Here is a 15,416-nt window from a genome sequence, read left to right on the forward strand (position 1 = left end):
TTCTAGTTCCTTCTATGAACAAAAGGCGCGTAATTATGCCAAAAGGTGACCTTCCTAGCCATTTCTAAGTAACTAGTGACTAAAAGTACCTTTACATGCATAGTTTCTTTTGTTTCCTTTTTTAGGCACTTCCCTAAGGTTATCCTATCTTATTGACAATTTTATACAAGAGATATTACAAAGAGAGATTTCATTTGGCAATCTCTTCCCAATGATCTAGCCATGCTCCTAGTGATTCTTTGATTGGAGTGGGCTTGGGCTTCTCCATGATTTTGGTCTTCTCCATGAGTTTGGCCTTCTTGTTCTTGAATGTTGGCCTCCTTTTCATCTTGATTTGCATCATACTCTTCGGGTTGGAGAGAATTCGTCAACGAATTCTGAAAGCCTGCAGAGAAAGGAGTTAGATCACTGACATTAAATGTATGACTAGCAAGAAAAGTATCAGGCATATCTAACTCATAAGCATTATCATTAATCTTCTTTAGGACCTGAAAAGGACCATCACCCCGAGGCTTTAGTTTTGACTTTCTTTGAGAGGGAAACCTCTCCTTTCTTAAATGAAGCCAAACCCAATTTCTCGGTGCAAAGATTAATGCCTTTCTCCTTTTGTTGGCATGCTCAGCATACTTGCCAACTTTCTTCTCAATTTGTAGCTTGATGTGATTATACAAGTCTTTTATAAAAGAAGCTTTTTCTAAACCATCTTTGTATAAGACATCATCAAGTACAAGAATGGGAAGAAGATCAAGAGGTGTCAAAGGATTAAAACCATACACAACCTCAAAAGGAGAATGGGATGTGGTAGAATTTACTACGCGATTATAAGCAAACTCAATATGTGGTAGTAAATTCTCCCATGCCCTTAGGTTCCCCGAAATAAAGCATCTCAACATTTGACCCAAAGTTCTATTCACCACTTCTGTTTGACCATCAGTCTGAGGATGACAAGTAGTAGAAAAGAGAACTTTAGTACCAAGTTTGGCCCATAAGGTCCTCCAAAAGTAGGGGTGGCAAAGCGGGCCAGCCCGCCCCGCATTGACCTGCCCCGCGCTTGGCCCGCAAAAATGCGGGTTGGGTTGGCCCGCCCCGCAAAGTTATTGCGGGCTAGAATTCCCGACCCACCCCGCATAAGAGCTGGCCCGTGGGTTTGTGGGACAGCCCTCGTTCTTTTTTTTTTTAAATTAAATTTTTTTTTTTACCTTTTGTTCTTAAAAAATTGTCAAATTACACTTATATATTTGTTACTATCAAACCTAATTTTTTTTTCTTCCTTTTCAAAAGTAGTCAAACATAAAAAAAAATTAAACATTAAGATAAATATCAAATATCACTATTCTTCCACTTCCAAAACATTAAAAATACCTAATTCCAAAACATTAAACATAAACATAAACATTAATTCAAAAACATTAAACATAAAAATTATTGACATTCTTCCATTTCAATAACATTGGATGCCGCCTTAGAAGAACTTTCATCCATTTTTTCATAATTATAATCTTCTTCGACATCTGCACACATTAAAACAATGACAATTTTTTTTTCTTGCGGGTTAGCGGGCCAACCCGCCCCGCCCCGCTGTTGGCCCGCGCGGGCTAATACGGGTTAGCGGGTTGAAAAGGTCAGTCTGCCTCGCTTTGCCACCTCTATCCAAAAGTGACTCAAGAACTTAGAATCTCTATCAGAAACAATGCTTCTAGGAAGCCCATGTAATCTAATAACTTCCTTAAAGAAGAGATTTGCAATATAAGTCGCATCATCTACTTTGTGGCATGGTATAAAATGAGCCATTTTAGAAAATCGATCTACCACCACTAAGATAGAGTCCATGCCCTTTGATGTCTTGGGAAGACCTAAGATAAAGTCCATGGAAATATCTACCCAAGGCATTGAAGGGATTGGAAGACGGGTATAAAGACCATGGGGTTGGAGTTTAGACTTTGCCTTCCTACATGCTATACATTTATCACAATAGGAGTGTACGAATTTATGCATGTGATTTTATGCCACCGAAATGAATTTTGCCGCTATAAGTCTCCAATTTAGCCATCGAATTAGTCACCATAATTTTTTTAATTAATTATTTCAACCCATTAGTGACTGAAAATGGTGGTTACTATCACCTTTTACTTCAGCGACCGATTTATCCACTGATTTTCCATAAAAAATTGATCACTAATTTGGTTCCTAGAATTCTGATGACCAGACTTTCTGCGACAAAATAGCGACCACAATTTCTAATATAGCGACCAGTTTATTATTCGATCTCTAAATGCTTTGCGACTAAGGTTTTCGCTCACATCTTTATTTGGTGACTATTTCGGTTGCGAATATTAGTTTTTTAGCAACCGGTTTTAGTGGTTGCCAAAAGTGATTTTTTTTGCAGTATATATATAAGCATGATAAGTGTCAGATTTCAATAATATTTCATATTAAAATACAGGCACTTATGGGTATTAATTGATAAAATAAACATAAAATAAACCCTAATTGTGATTTTAATTTGAATAAGAACAATTTATTCCCAAATTTGTGTTAATTTTAGAATTTTGGAGATGATTGGGCAGAAGGAGAATATACAAAGCTAAAAAGGGAAAGTTGGAACGCACCAGCACTCACCAAAGCTCACCCAAACTCGCCTAAGCTAGATGCCACCAGAGAATCTCGCTCAAGTGAGCTCAATCTCACCCAAGAAAGATTGCTCTAGTAATGTTGGACCTTTTTTCATGTTTCTCGCCTATGTGAGCCCAATAATGCCCAAGAAATAAGTCACTTAGCCCAAACAAAATTAGGTTAAATAGGAGGCTTGAGGCACAACCCTGGAGAGCAAGATTGAGAGGAAAACACCATTGAGTCAATTGTAATCCAATTGTGAGAATATGAGGTGTTAAAAACCTAGAGGAGGCAGCCGTTAAGGAGAAACATCCAAAATCTACTTTTCTTGCTCTCCCTGTTTGTAACAGCCATCATGTGTGGCTATTTCTACCTTTTGGGATTGGGAGTAATCTGTTCAAGCTCTTATGTATTGAGGTGATATCTAAACATAATATTTTGTTCTTGATTGATGAATTGTATTATTGTTTGTTTGTAATGCTTGGTTTACCATGATCTCAAAATTTAGCTTTGACTGGAAAGTACTGCTAAGTTTCTGACACAAACTATAATGCTTAACATATTTGAATGCTAAAAATAAATTTAAAATTTTAATTGCTATCAACGTCTGATCTTAATGATAAGAAGTTTCTATAAATATGCGAGAAATCGATATTTAGGAGACATCTTAATAATTTTATATGTGAGGAATCGATATAAATGGGTTTTATACGGACATCAATATCCATCAAAGGACATAATATTGTCATGCTAATCAAAATACAAAAGAGTGAGAAAGATGAACTCCAATCCCTATTTTTCCAATTGAAGCAACAAACTCTTTGATTTGTTTTCTTTTTAAGCATTGCAATCATAACAAATTCCAACAAACTTTATTATTTTGTTTTCTATTTAATGAATCTTTTACTTGATTATTCAATGTTCCTTGTGGGGTCGATATCCATCCTTAGGAGCAAATTATTACTTCGAACAACGCGATGCACTTGTCATAGAAATCATCAAAGCACAAGCATTCATATATGCAAGCAAAAATAGTAGTCCATAATTAATCTTGTTATTATGATCAATAATCTCCTTTTTTTTATAATTATAATCATTTTAAACCTCTATTATTTTCATGTGAACCTTGCACACAATACTACACACCTTTCCTCTCCTTTGGAACATATAAAAAGAAAAATTAGAAGTCTAGTAAAAAAGAAATTTCATTAAAAATATGACAAAGAAACATCCACTAACAAAAAAGAGAAACAAAAAAATAACAACAAACCAAGCATTACAAAACAAATGGAAAAAAGGAAATGATAATGAAATGCATGGATTGATATGTGACTCTTTTTACTTTGACTCGTTGTCTCCTATATGGTGTTTTTTTAAGACACTTCTAAATGATTAGAAACACTTCATATATTTTGTCTTAGTGCATATCATAATGTTCTCGAATCTCCACTTGCCATTTGTATGTGATATCCAGCTTGGTTAGTAATGATTTTTAAAAGGAGTGAGAGATTTTTCTTCTTGTTCAGGTTTTTATTCTTATCATTCTTTAATCTCAAGATCTAAAAGAGCATCCTTGTACATCATTGCCAATATTTTGTTTAATCAAATCCATGTGACGAATAGAAAATTTATTTGCTTTGTTTGAACTAAACATAATGGTAATGGTGAAGAATTCATCTCTGAAGTCAACCTTGGTATGCTCTAAAACCTTGGTTGCTTTCAAGATATTATCAATTATCATGCATGACTGATTTGTTTGAATGTTATTTTTGAAAACAAATATCTAAGACAATTGTGTTAGGATTGTGTAAGGATCAATTGTGTTAGGATTATGTAAGGATATCTAGGACAATTTTGGTACACCTTGACCTTGTTGAATATTTTCCAGTACCAATAGTAATACTAATGTCATCCAATTTGAAACCAACGCTCTTGGTTAAGATATCATTCTCAAATATAATTGGAACTTCTTTAACTTTGGAATGTAACACTCTATTCTTTAGTTTTGCATTTGCAAAGAATATGCTCACCAAGTTTAAGTAAAAATTCCCATTCCATCTCTACAAAAGTCCTTAGATTTTGATCCTAGAGGATCTCTTGGAATGTGAAACCTTAACCTTTGAATAACTCAATCTTAAGATATTTGTGAACAATAATTTTTCTATCTTTCACTTTTTGCATAACAAATAAAAAAATATGTAAACCATAAATCCAACCTTCTAAATGTCCATATTACATGTGAGCTTATTCTTTACTTTATATTCCTAACCATTGTACGTTTGATCATTTTTATTTGAAAGGAAGACATGATGAAAGATAGTTTGGAGAGATGTTTTGGGAAACAAAGTATCAAACTAGTTTCCCAAAGTGTTGTAGACCTAAACATAGTAAAAAAAAGCCTTATAAAGTTATGAAAGGAACTAATGAATAAAACCCCTTAAAGATAAATCAATATAGTAGTTAGATGTTATGTTTCGTAGGAAACTATGAAAGAGTTATTACAAAGCAATTAGAAGTCATATACCATTCAAAATAATTGATTAAAGTATCAAGCTAATCAATTATATGATTTAGAAAACGTGAAGACAAATAATCAATTATATTAAAATTCAAATGATTAAATATGCAATCATATTCACATATATTATCTAGACAATTAAATGTGAATTCTTGGACATATTTTTTAAATAAAATTGTGTTAGGTATTATTATGGCATCTTGATGTGAGTTGATTTTAGATTCAGCCATTTTTAGATGTGACATTTTACTTAAGATTGACATTTTAGCAATTCATGGTGAGGACCTAAGGAAGATTCTCACTGGACACGAACTTAACCAAATGGTTAAGTAAGTTTGAAGGTTTACTTCACAAAGGCAAAGATGGAAAAACAAGATATGGTGAATATGGAATGCAATTGAGGAAATGAAATAGGAACATGGTAAGCATCAATGGTGGTCATTGCTAAACCAAATGATGATCCATACTTAATAAATGAGCCAAAACCCAAGAACACAATTCAAGGAAACAAATAAAAATTAAGAGCATAAATGGAATGGAAAAATGGAAAGGAATGGAAGAAGAAACTTAGGGAAGGGATGGTGAGGGTGATCACGCCACTTGGGGTGAGGAGGCCACCAAGATAAGTGGAAGGGCCGCCACTTGAGAGCCTCACACTCTTCAAGATAAGACCATGCAAAGAGGAAACAAGCCTCACTATAAGCTCACACAAATAGTGCAGAGTTTCTTTACTTCTCAAAATTCAACATGCAAAATACAATGAGGTAGGCCTCCTATTTATAGGAGAAGGAGCATTGGAGAACAAGCATGAAGGGTAGGATGGGAAACACTAAAAAAGGGGCAGCCTTAGGGTTTGACTAAGTCAAATTCGCACCTTAGGTTTGTCCTTCTAGGAACTAGGTCAAAATTCCTTCCTAAAGATCTAGGAACAAGCTAAAATAGCTAAAATGATAACTACACCCCCTATTATGCTAAAGGCACATTATTCTAGCCTATCTTTGCTATTTGGACCCCTAAAGATAGCCCAAATTATTTACAACATATTTGTATCTTATAAGAATACCAAAAGGAAGAATAGTTAGTGTGTTGGTTTATGCTCAGTTCCTCTGGTGAGGTCCATGTTATCCTTGGTGGGGTTATGAAATTTTCGCTGAGATGATTGTTCACCATGTGCTTTGTCTTTTGCTTCCTTGGTCATCTTCGTAGCTACTTGAGTTGTATCACATCTCAACTATATTGACATTTTAAAGTTTCATCAATCACATGTCACTACATGAAAATTTTATTAAAACAAGAAAAAAAAATACAAAAAATACGATGGGACCAAACCAAAACTCATCCAAAAAATAATTAGTCACCAAACAAATAACAAAATCTAAACTCTAAGAAATTTAAAATATTTAAAAATAAAATAAAATGAACATGGGAAGGTAAATAATTAAATCAAAGGTAATTCAATCTATTAACAAAACTAATGTTAGCAAAATCATTAGCACATTTATTACCCTATAGTAAGATAGAGAAAACTTTAAAATTTATAGGTTTGCAAGTGTTAAGAGTCTTCTACCAACAAGCTTTCAGCCTCATAGAAAAATACTAAAATTTTGAAAAGCATGACAAATTAAAGATGAGTCAGAGTAAGATGTGTTAGTAATTTTTAGCTTTAGATATTTATTACAAGGATCACAACTATCAACCGAACAATAAATACGGGACTTGGTGCCAAGATACATAGTAAATCCTCCAACAAACTTTTATATAGTGACTATGAAGATACCAAACCTCTTATATAATGCCTATATATGAAGATACCAACATTGTTGACATTAACCTTTAACCTTCTAACATATGTTCACATTTAAACTCCAAATATTTGATTATTTTAAATACAATCAATTATCTATCATTGATTATTCTAAATATAAGCAATTATTTATGTATTGATGTTTATAATCAATTATGTACTTAATTGATTCGAAAAAACAGAAGTAAACATCACTAATTATCAATCATATATGTTTAGACACTATATAACATATATAGACATCAAATTCATGCTAAAAAGGAGTTATTGAACATAACTTTCTTTATGTATGCGTAGCTCATTTCTAATTATCTATCTATTTAATTGCATAAAATTAGGGGAGACAAAGTGGGACGGGCCGGCCCGCAGCCCGCTGAAAAAAATCGGAGCGGGTTGCTTATTTCAACCCACTGGTCCGTTTAGGTCCGTCCTGCATAACCCGTAGCCCGCGCAGGCCAAGTGTGGGACGGAGTGGGTTGACCCGCATAACCCGCATAACTTTAAAATGTATAATTTTTTTTTCTACACCCCATATTTTCTTCATGTAACCACATATTTTACATTCCGAAATTTTTAATAACATCTTATTACGCATGTTTTATTATATTATGATATCATTTACCTAATGCATCTAAATAAAAAAAAAATCAAAATTTTTATTTAAAAAAATTATTTTTTTTAATAAATATTTTTTATGCGGATTGACCTGCATGCCTGTGGGTCAACCCTTAAACGGAACGGGTTAGAAAAATTAACCCACAAATTTTTTGTGGGACGGGCCAAGATCTGCATTTTGTGGATCAAGTGCGGTACGGGCCTATGAATTTGCTTTAAGACATAATATTTTTTTCAAACTTGTAGTCATGATTTTGAGTTTCTTGGTAGTTGTTCAATATAAACTTTTTATTTGATGTAATGATTTAAAAATACTAGACAAACTACGATCTAATTATTTCAAGTCCTGGAATAAGAAGAGCACATTGTTTCATAGATAATTCCTTCTTTTTTTACTCATTTTTTTTATTTCAAGTCTTACTTTTGCTTTGTTCTTAATAATGAGTCCAAATTCATCCAACTTATTCAACTTGTTGTACACTAATTATAAGAACGTATTTCGTATCTTATTTCTTTTCAATTCATTTAACTCATCTTGCATAACAAAAATCAATCATCATAAAAAAAAAAGTTTTTCAACTACTTTAGCTCTCTTTCAAACACAAAAGTTACATTTATTCAAAATATATTCGAATTACCTCTAATAGTAACTTCCGTATGTATGTATTCAATAATATTATATATAGAGAGGTTTGTTGTAGAAGTTCTCCACTCTTTGAAAACCACTCTTAGATTGTGAAGTTATATTAATATTGTATTTTCCGCAACATTGATGTGTTTTTTTTTATCGTATCTCTCGTGTATATCACCAACACCATCATAATCTTAAATTTTTTTTTACCCACAAGATTTTGTCTAATGGTTTGAATTTTCATAATAAAACACGTATATATTTTTCAGAAGTTAAAGTTCTCTTAAACAATATATATATATATATATATATATATATATATATATATATATATATATATGCGTAGACTACGTATATCTTAAAATTGTAGTTTCATCAGCTTCAAATCAAATTTTCGAAAATTACCCTTTCTATGTGTTATTATTTCAATTATTTTTTAATGTATGAAGCATCCAATAAATTTTGAGTTAATTAGGATGACAAATAATTGACCTAAAAGCATACAATACTTAGAAATGACGAGTGATATAGAAGACTATACTACCCATTTTTCTAGCCATAACCATGTATGAAAAATAATTTTTATCTGTATATTCACTATATACTTACATATATATATATATATATATATATATATATATATGCATATATTCATAAATCAATAAACATATTATAAAAAAACTGAAATTTGTTTTAAATCATTCAACATAAAATCATAACCAAACATTTGAAAGACAAAGGAGGCAAGTCACTTTATTAGTCTAACATCACTAAATAAAAATTTATTTAAGAAAAATATATATTTAATTATTACATAGATTTATTTAAAAGTTATTATAGAAATTAATAATAATTAGTTTATAAATATGAATTTGAACTAATCATTAAACTAGTCTCCAAAACTAACTATAAAAACCTTATAAATTGATTTATATTTTAATTTAGTATCTAATTATCATAATTCACTAATAATTTAATATTAAAAATCATTTAATTATCTTAATATAAATATATATTTATATATATATATATATATTTTATTAGTAAATAAAATTTCAATATAAAAAAAATATTTCAACCCTTAAAAAAACCATAACATTTCCTCTAGCTAAAACACAGACGGTCCATACCAAAACAAATCTGTTCCGGTATGTAATGACAAAAACGCTTAACAGATGAATAGTAGGCTTCTTCTTCCTGCACCCCCATATTTTTCTCCCTGCACCCCACAATTTTAAATATTCCAACATTAACCTTGACTTATAATTTCAAAAGGGGCTAGCGTATATCAGGATCCGGTAATATATTCCGGATTCATGAATCCAGAATTGATTAAATTATGTTTTCTGGATGAGGGGTGTTCCGGAAGGTAAAATGTCATAAATTGTTGTTTTTCAGAGTGCTAAATCCGGAAGCCTAAATTGCATTACGAATTGGTGGATCCGAAATTGTTTTTTTGTGTTATGGATTCTTGAATCCAGAATGCATCACTTGCATTATGGATTTATGAATCCGGAATTGCTTTTTTGTGTTATGGATTCCTGAATCTGGAATGGTCTTTTTGAATTATGGATGGTTGGATCCAGAATAATGTTTTTGACTTATGGATTCATGGATCCGAAATGCAATGATTTTGTTTCGTTATTTTTTATTTGTATAAGCATGGACAATATTGATGAATTTGAACAATAATTATATGATGAAGTTGATCTGTGGGATGATGATGATATTGAGAAGTCATTATTCATGTTCTTCATGTTTTTCATCTTCATTAACATGTCTTCTTCTAACATAGACTGTGGGACGTAGACGATCACCTTGTGAACCTCCTCCCCTAGTCTTCACCATTACTGTTCAATTACACCATTCAAGTTAAATCAAATTACAAACTAATGAATAAGATGTTGAACCAATACAAACAAAAAATAACAAATATAAAATTCTATTGAAACCAAAAGAGAGAAAAAAAAAACATTGTATCATTTCTACTAAACAAATATAAATAAACTATAGAACAAAAAAAAAATATTAAAAGAAGAAAAAAAAAGATCATTGCAAATCATCTTTGAAGATAGAAAAAATCTTTTGATGAAGTTTTATATGTTGAAGAAAGGATGACCATAAAATCACAAATCCGGATCCACAAATTTGGAAGCTTCCCGGATCCATAAATTCGGAACCTTCCCGGATCCACAAATTTGAAATCTTCCTGGAACCACAAATTCAGAATTTTACCTGAAGCAAAAATTCGAGATTTTACCATATTTTGTGATCCAAAATTCTATCGGATTCTATAATCTGGAATGGAAGAAAACACTTATGGAAACAAAAATCCATAAAAAAAAAACGGATGTGCAGATCCGAAAGCAAAGAAATTTACTTACCTTTGTCAAGAACACTCTAAATCACCAACAAAAAATGTGAGATTGAAGGAGAAGGATTTGGAGGTGTCACACTGTTGCTAGAACATGAAAGCGTGCTGTTGTTGGAACATGAAAGACACGGCTGCGCAAGAGAGCATCCTTGTCTGCACCTCTTTAGGATTTTTTTAGGATAAGGATATTTCTGGAATTTTAAAAACTAATAAGGGCGATTTAGTCTTTTCATAAGAGTGTGGGGTGCATGAAGAAATATGTGGGGGTGCAGGAAGAAACTGCCTAAATAGTACTGCATAAACCATCTCCACCAAGCCCCTTACACTGCCTATGAAAGCCAATACTACCATCCTTTTACTTCCTGCACCTCAATATGTTCTCGCACTCCCGTACAAAACATGAAAAATATTTGTTTATCCTTCTTGTGTCACTTCCATATTTTGGATTACATAATCCAAAATGGTATTTTGGATTATATAATTTGGAAGTCTAGATTTGATAGTAGCTTCTGGATTATGTAATTCAGATACGCATTTGAAAAAACGCTTCTGGATTACATAATCCAGAAACTAGAAAAGACTTTCGGATTATGTAATCCTATTATGCCCTTGTCTTCTTCACTTTTGAAATATTGAATGGTGAATGTGCTACAGATGAACATATCTGGAAGGCAATGTGCTACGGATGAAAATATTCGGAATGCATGGAATGCGTAACAAATGAAAATATTTGGAAGGCATGGAATATGCTACATATGAAAATATCCAAAATGCATGGAGTGTGCTACGGATAAAAATATCCAGTAGGCATGGAATGTGCTACGGATGAAAATATCTGCATGGAATGTGCTACGGGTGAAAATATCCATAGCTCAAACCATCAATTTTGGATAAATATATCCGGTATCTAAAGTTGAATTTTGAATAAATATATCCGGTAGGCACAAATGAGTTCTGGATGAATATATCCGTAGGCATACATGAATTCCGAATAAATAGATTCGCAACACTTACCTTGTCTTCTCCGATGATGCTTCCTTCTTCAAATTTCGCTTCTGGGTTTCGCTGCCTCAGAGGTTCTGCTCTGCCTACATCGGTGGTGCTCCTACGTCGGTGCTTCCTGCGACGGTGACTGTAACGGACGAAGATGAGTATTGCATCGTAAGATTTACTAAAAAAACGAAGAAGAAAAAAATGTTGGATGCATGTATTGGGTACAAATCTCTCACTAACCTAATGTTAATTTCATTTTTCATATTTTACAATTGAGTACGTGGGAGAATCACCCTTAAAACAAAGAGAAAAAAGGTTGTGCCCAAACTCTTTTTTTTTTATATATATATTAAAACTTGTTTTAATCATTATTCTTCTTGTTTAAGAACATGACTTAAGTATCTATGCTATTAAAATTAGCATATTATTAATAGCTATTAATAAAGAAAGTTTTTTTAATAATTATTTTGTAATAATTTTTAATGCATACATTTCGTTAGTAATTAAACTTTTATCAATATATTTTATTTTATTATTTTAATTTTTATATTTTATGAATGTTTTTTTTTAAATTCAATTAATTATTTACTTAAAAAATGTTTATAATAAAATTATTGAAATTATTTATTTTATAACTATTTTTTGAAACATATTTTTTTTAAAATTTAATAAAAAATATTTTAATAACTACAATAAAAAAATTATTTATTTTTTGTTATCACAATAATTGAGGCTATTAAAATTTTGGATTAAGTGAAAAAACAAAAGTCTTGATATCCGCATTGCATTAAACAGATGGGATAATTTAATGACCACATGACAAATGGTATCATTAATTAATGTAAATTCAGAGGAAATAAAAAAAATAAAAAATGGGAGATATATAGAGATACTCTTTGTTTTACTATTTATTTTAAAGAAGGGATAATGTTGCGGACTCCATATATAAAATGAATTAGGGAAAAGAAAAATGAAACATTAATTCTATTTTTATTTTTTAAAAGTTAAACATTTTTAGTTACATAAAAATAATATGCAACTTTATGTAAAAAACAATATGCTAAAAAATTAATTTTCTGGAATTAAATTCAATTTTATTAATTATTTATATATCTTCACATTCAATCTGATTGTATAGTAGAAATTGTGATATTTATATATTGTAAATTATTTTTATAGAATATAAGATCTCCTTATACTTAAAACAAAAATCTCATACATAAGACTAAGACTAGAAAATTAACAATGATCCGATAGCAAAGTAGTATAATAGAATGGGATAAATTACTACTAAGTGTATTTAAATCTAATTTATTTCTGAAAATCCGTTTTTAAGGTTAGCATAATCCTATTTATATACAATAAATTAATTTTATATCTAGTGAACATGTTATTTCTAACAATGATATGATAATATATATATATATATATATATATATATATATTAATTACACTTTCACTCATCAAAACAAATAGGAAACAAAATCTTTAATCTTTCCTCGTTCAAAGAAAACTTAAGGTTGAGGTTGTTTCATACACAACAATTATTTTTATTAACAAAAAGACATGTTCTCATAAATTTGTATGCATGTAACTTGACGTAACTTACTCTGAAACATAGCCCAATGTGTTTCCTAAAACCACTACTTTACTTCCTCTGGTTTTCGCAAAACCTGTGGTCCTATTTGTTTGCAACTTCACTATTCTCTTGTCTATATAAGGACCACCTTCATTTCATGCCCTCACTCATTCAGTCATTCATAAATTAAACTTTGTTTTCTTCTGTCATCAAATATAGTGTAAGAAGATTTACAAGATCATCAATCATGAGTTCAACAATTAGAGCATGGAGTGTGGCAACTAGTGTTGGAGTTGTGGAGGCCTTGAAAGACCAAGGCATCTGCAGGTGGAACCATGCTTTGCGATCTGCTCAACAGCGTCTCAAAATTCATGTTAGTTCTGTCTCTCAAGCAGAAAAGCTTTCTTCCTCCTCTTCTTCTGCTATGATCTCCACAACACCACAACACGAGAAGCCAAAACAGTCAGAGGAGTCAATGAGAACCGTCATGTACTTAAGCTGTTGGGGTCCCAACAACTAGATAATATGAGACCAATATAAGAAAAACATTATTTTTCTTTCAGTTCTTGGAATCAAGCAAGCTTAGTCTCAAAGGGCGATGAGGGTTGAGATTTCTGGGATCATATTGTAAATTACAGAAACATTTGCTTTCTGATGTGACAATCAGTATGTAAATTATGATAAATCATAGTGTTCTTGGTTGAGGATTGCCAAATTTTATGTGTTCTTTAGTTTTCCCCTTTTCCATGTGCCTAATTCTTTCTATGAGGTCAAAAATCAGTTTGCATTGAAATTTGTAAACTAAAACTTATTTGATTTCAACAGGGAAAGAAATGAGGAGATGGGGGGTAACACATATTTCCTTTGTTTTTAATCAATTTAAATAATAAAGGGCTCCTACCAAATAACATAGTTGAAGTGTATGCATGGCCATATAAAATACATCATGAGAGCATTGCTAAATGCCACTGAATTCTCTTCATACACTTCAATATCTGAGTTGATTCTCATAGAAGAACAATATAATATAGTTGAGTTATTGGGTCTGTATTGATACTGGAATATCACAACTCAATTGTTAAAAATGGTGAGTATCATGTAATAGATCCACTGAAGTCCCTTCTGCTCTTCAAGGGTATTCAATTATAGTTATTAGTAAACAGTAAATGCAAAGAAGATTAGCATTCAATTGGTGATAGACATTAGCAATCGAACTTTGTTACAGGCAAAACTCAACACTGGACTTTGTTTCAGTATAATGCTTTCTGGTGTTTGTATTGAGATACCTGTTCTGTCTTTTCAATCTCTAATCCCATAGCATAAAAAATAATTAAAACATTTTTTCTTTTTAATATATATCCACCACCCATTGATTATAATAAAACTAACTACAATCTCACATAAACTTCACTCTAGATATTTAAGAGTTATTTCAGAAGCAATTATTTAATCACTATTCTTATTTCCATTTTTCTTGTGGAAAATTGAATAAATGTCGGATGTCTGCAAGACTGCAATTATCTCTGTTCAAGTGAAGTAAACTCTCTTAACAATATAGTTTAACAGCATAGTAAAAATATTGTTCAAATACCGATGTAATGCAGTAAAAGATTTCTTTTATAAAATTTTATAATGTATCTTTTAGTGAGTTAATTCTTTGGATACAGACTATATAGTGGAGTTATTTTAATGCCTTTAAGAGAAGGTTAAGCACAAAACAAGCAATTCAACTCCCAATAACCAGGTATACATCTGATTGATTTATTAAAAATTGTGTCCTTGATATCATAAGATGCAAACCGTGTGCGGAAGTTGTCTACTTGTGATCAGAGAAACCAGAGCCTATGTTGGTCTTTGCAATGCAACTAGGTGGCAATTAAGTGAATTGACACCATGTGGTCCTAAAGGACGTGGATCCTTCTCCCAATTAACTATTACTAATTTAGTCCCCACCAAAGCAAAAACCACTGGCTTCACCTGCCACTGGTTTTTTCTTTATCAAATATTCAGCCTGTGATTTCTATTCCCATGTTGGCTTTATCTTGGATTTTGTATAGTAAGAGAAGTTTTGTATCATATGTCTATTATGAGTGATAGATGTCATTTAATTATGATCAATGGCAATTGCAAAATCTTTTTTTAGAATTGGAAGTACTCTGGTGTATATAGTCACAATCAATCCTTATTAAGGGTACTATAAACAAAGCAGCAACATTCAATTGCAAACTTCTGGTTCTTACTAATCCTATTATTCCATAACATGTACAATTATTGTCTAATGACTTTATC

The 15,416-nt window shown here is 31.4% G+C and overlaps 1 protein-coding gene across 1 annotated transcript; it reads left to right on the forward strand.

Moving 5' to 3' along the window:
- The first annotated feature begins 13,281 nt into the window (after window positions 1–13,281).
- Window positions 13,282–13,842, forward strand: LOC137831056 (uncharacterized). Its single transcript, XM_068638574.1, has one exon. It carries the CDS (start codon window positions 13,375–13,377, stop codon window positions 13,645–13,647), a length of 273 nt encoding a protein of 90 aa, XP_068494675.1. The 5' UTR covers window positions 13,282–13,374; the 3' UTR covers window positions 13,648–13,842.
- Window positions 13,843–15,416: the final 1,574 nt, after the last annotated feature.

Source organism: Phaseolus vulgaris, chromosome 11 (genome assembly GCF_000499845.2).
Source record: "Phaseolus vulgaris cultivar G19833 chromosome 11, P. vulgaris v2.0, whole genome shotgun sequence".
Classification (NCBI taxonomy): Eukaryota; Viridiplantae; Streptophyta; class Magnoliopsida; order Fabales; family Fabaceae; genus Phaseolus; species Phaseolus vulgaris.

Excerpts from the sequence above, each read along its gene's own strand:
- LOC137831056 (XM_068638574.1), top strand. The coding sequence starts at position 13,375 with ATGAGTTCAACAATTAGAGCATGGAGTGTGGCAACTAGTGTTGGAGTT.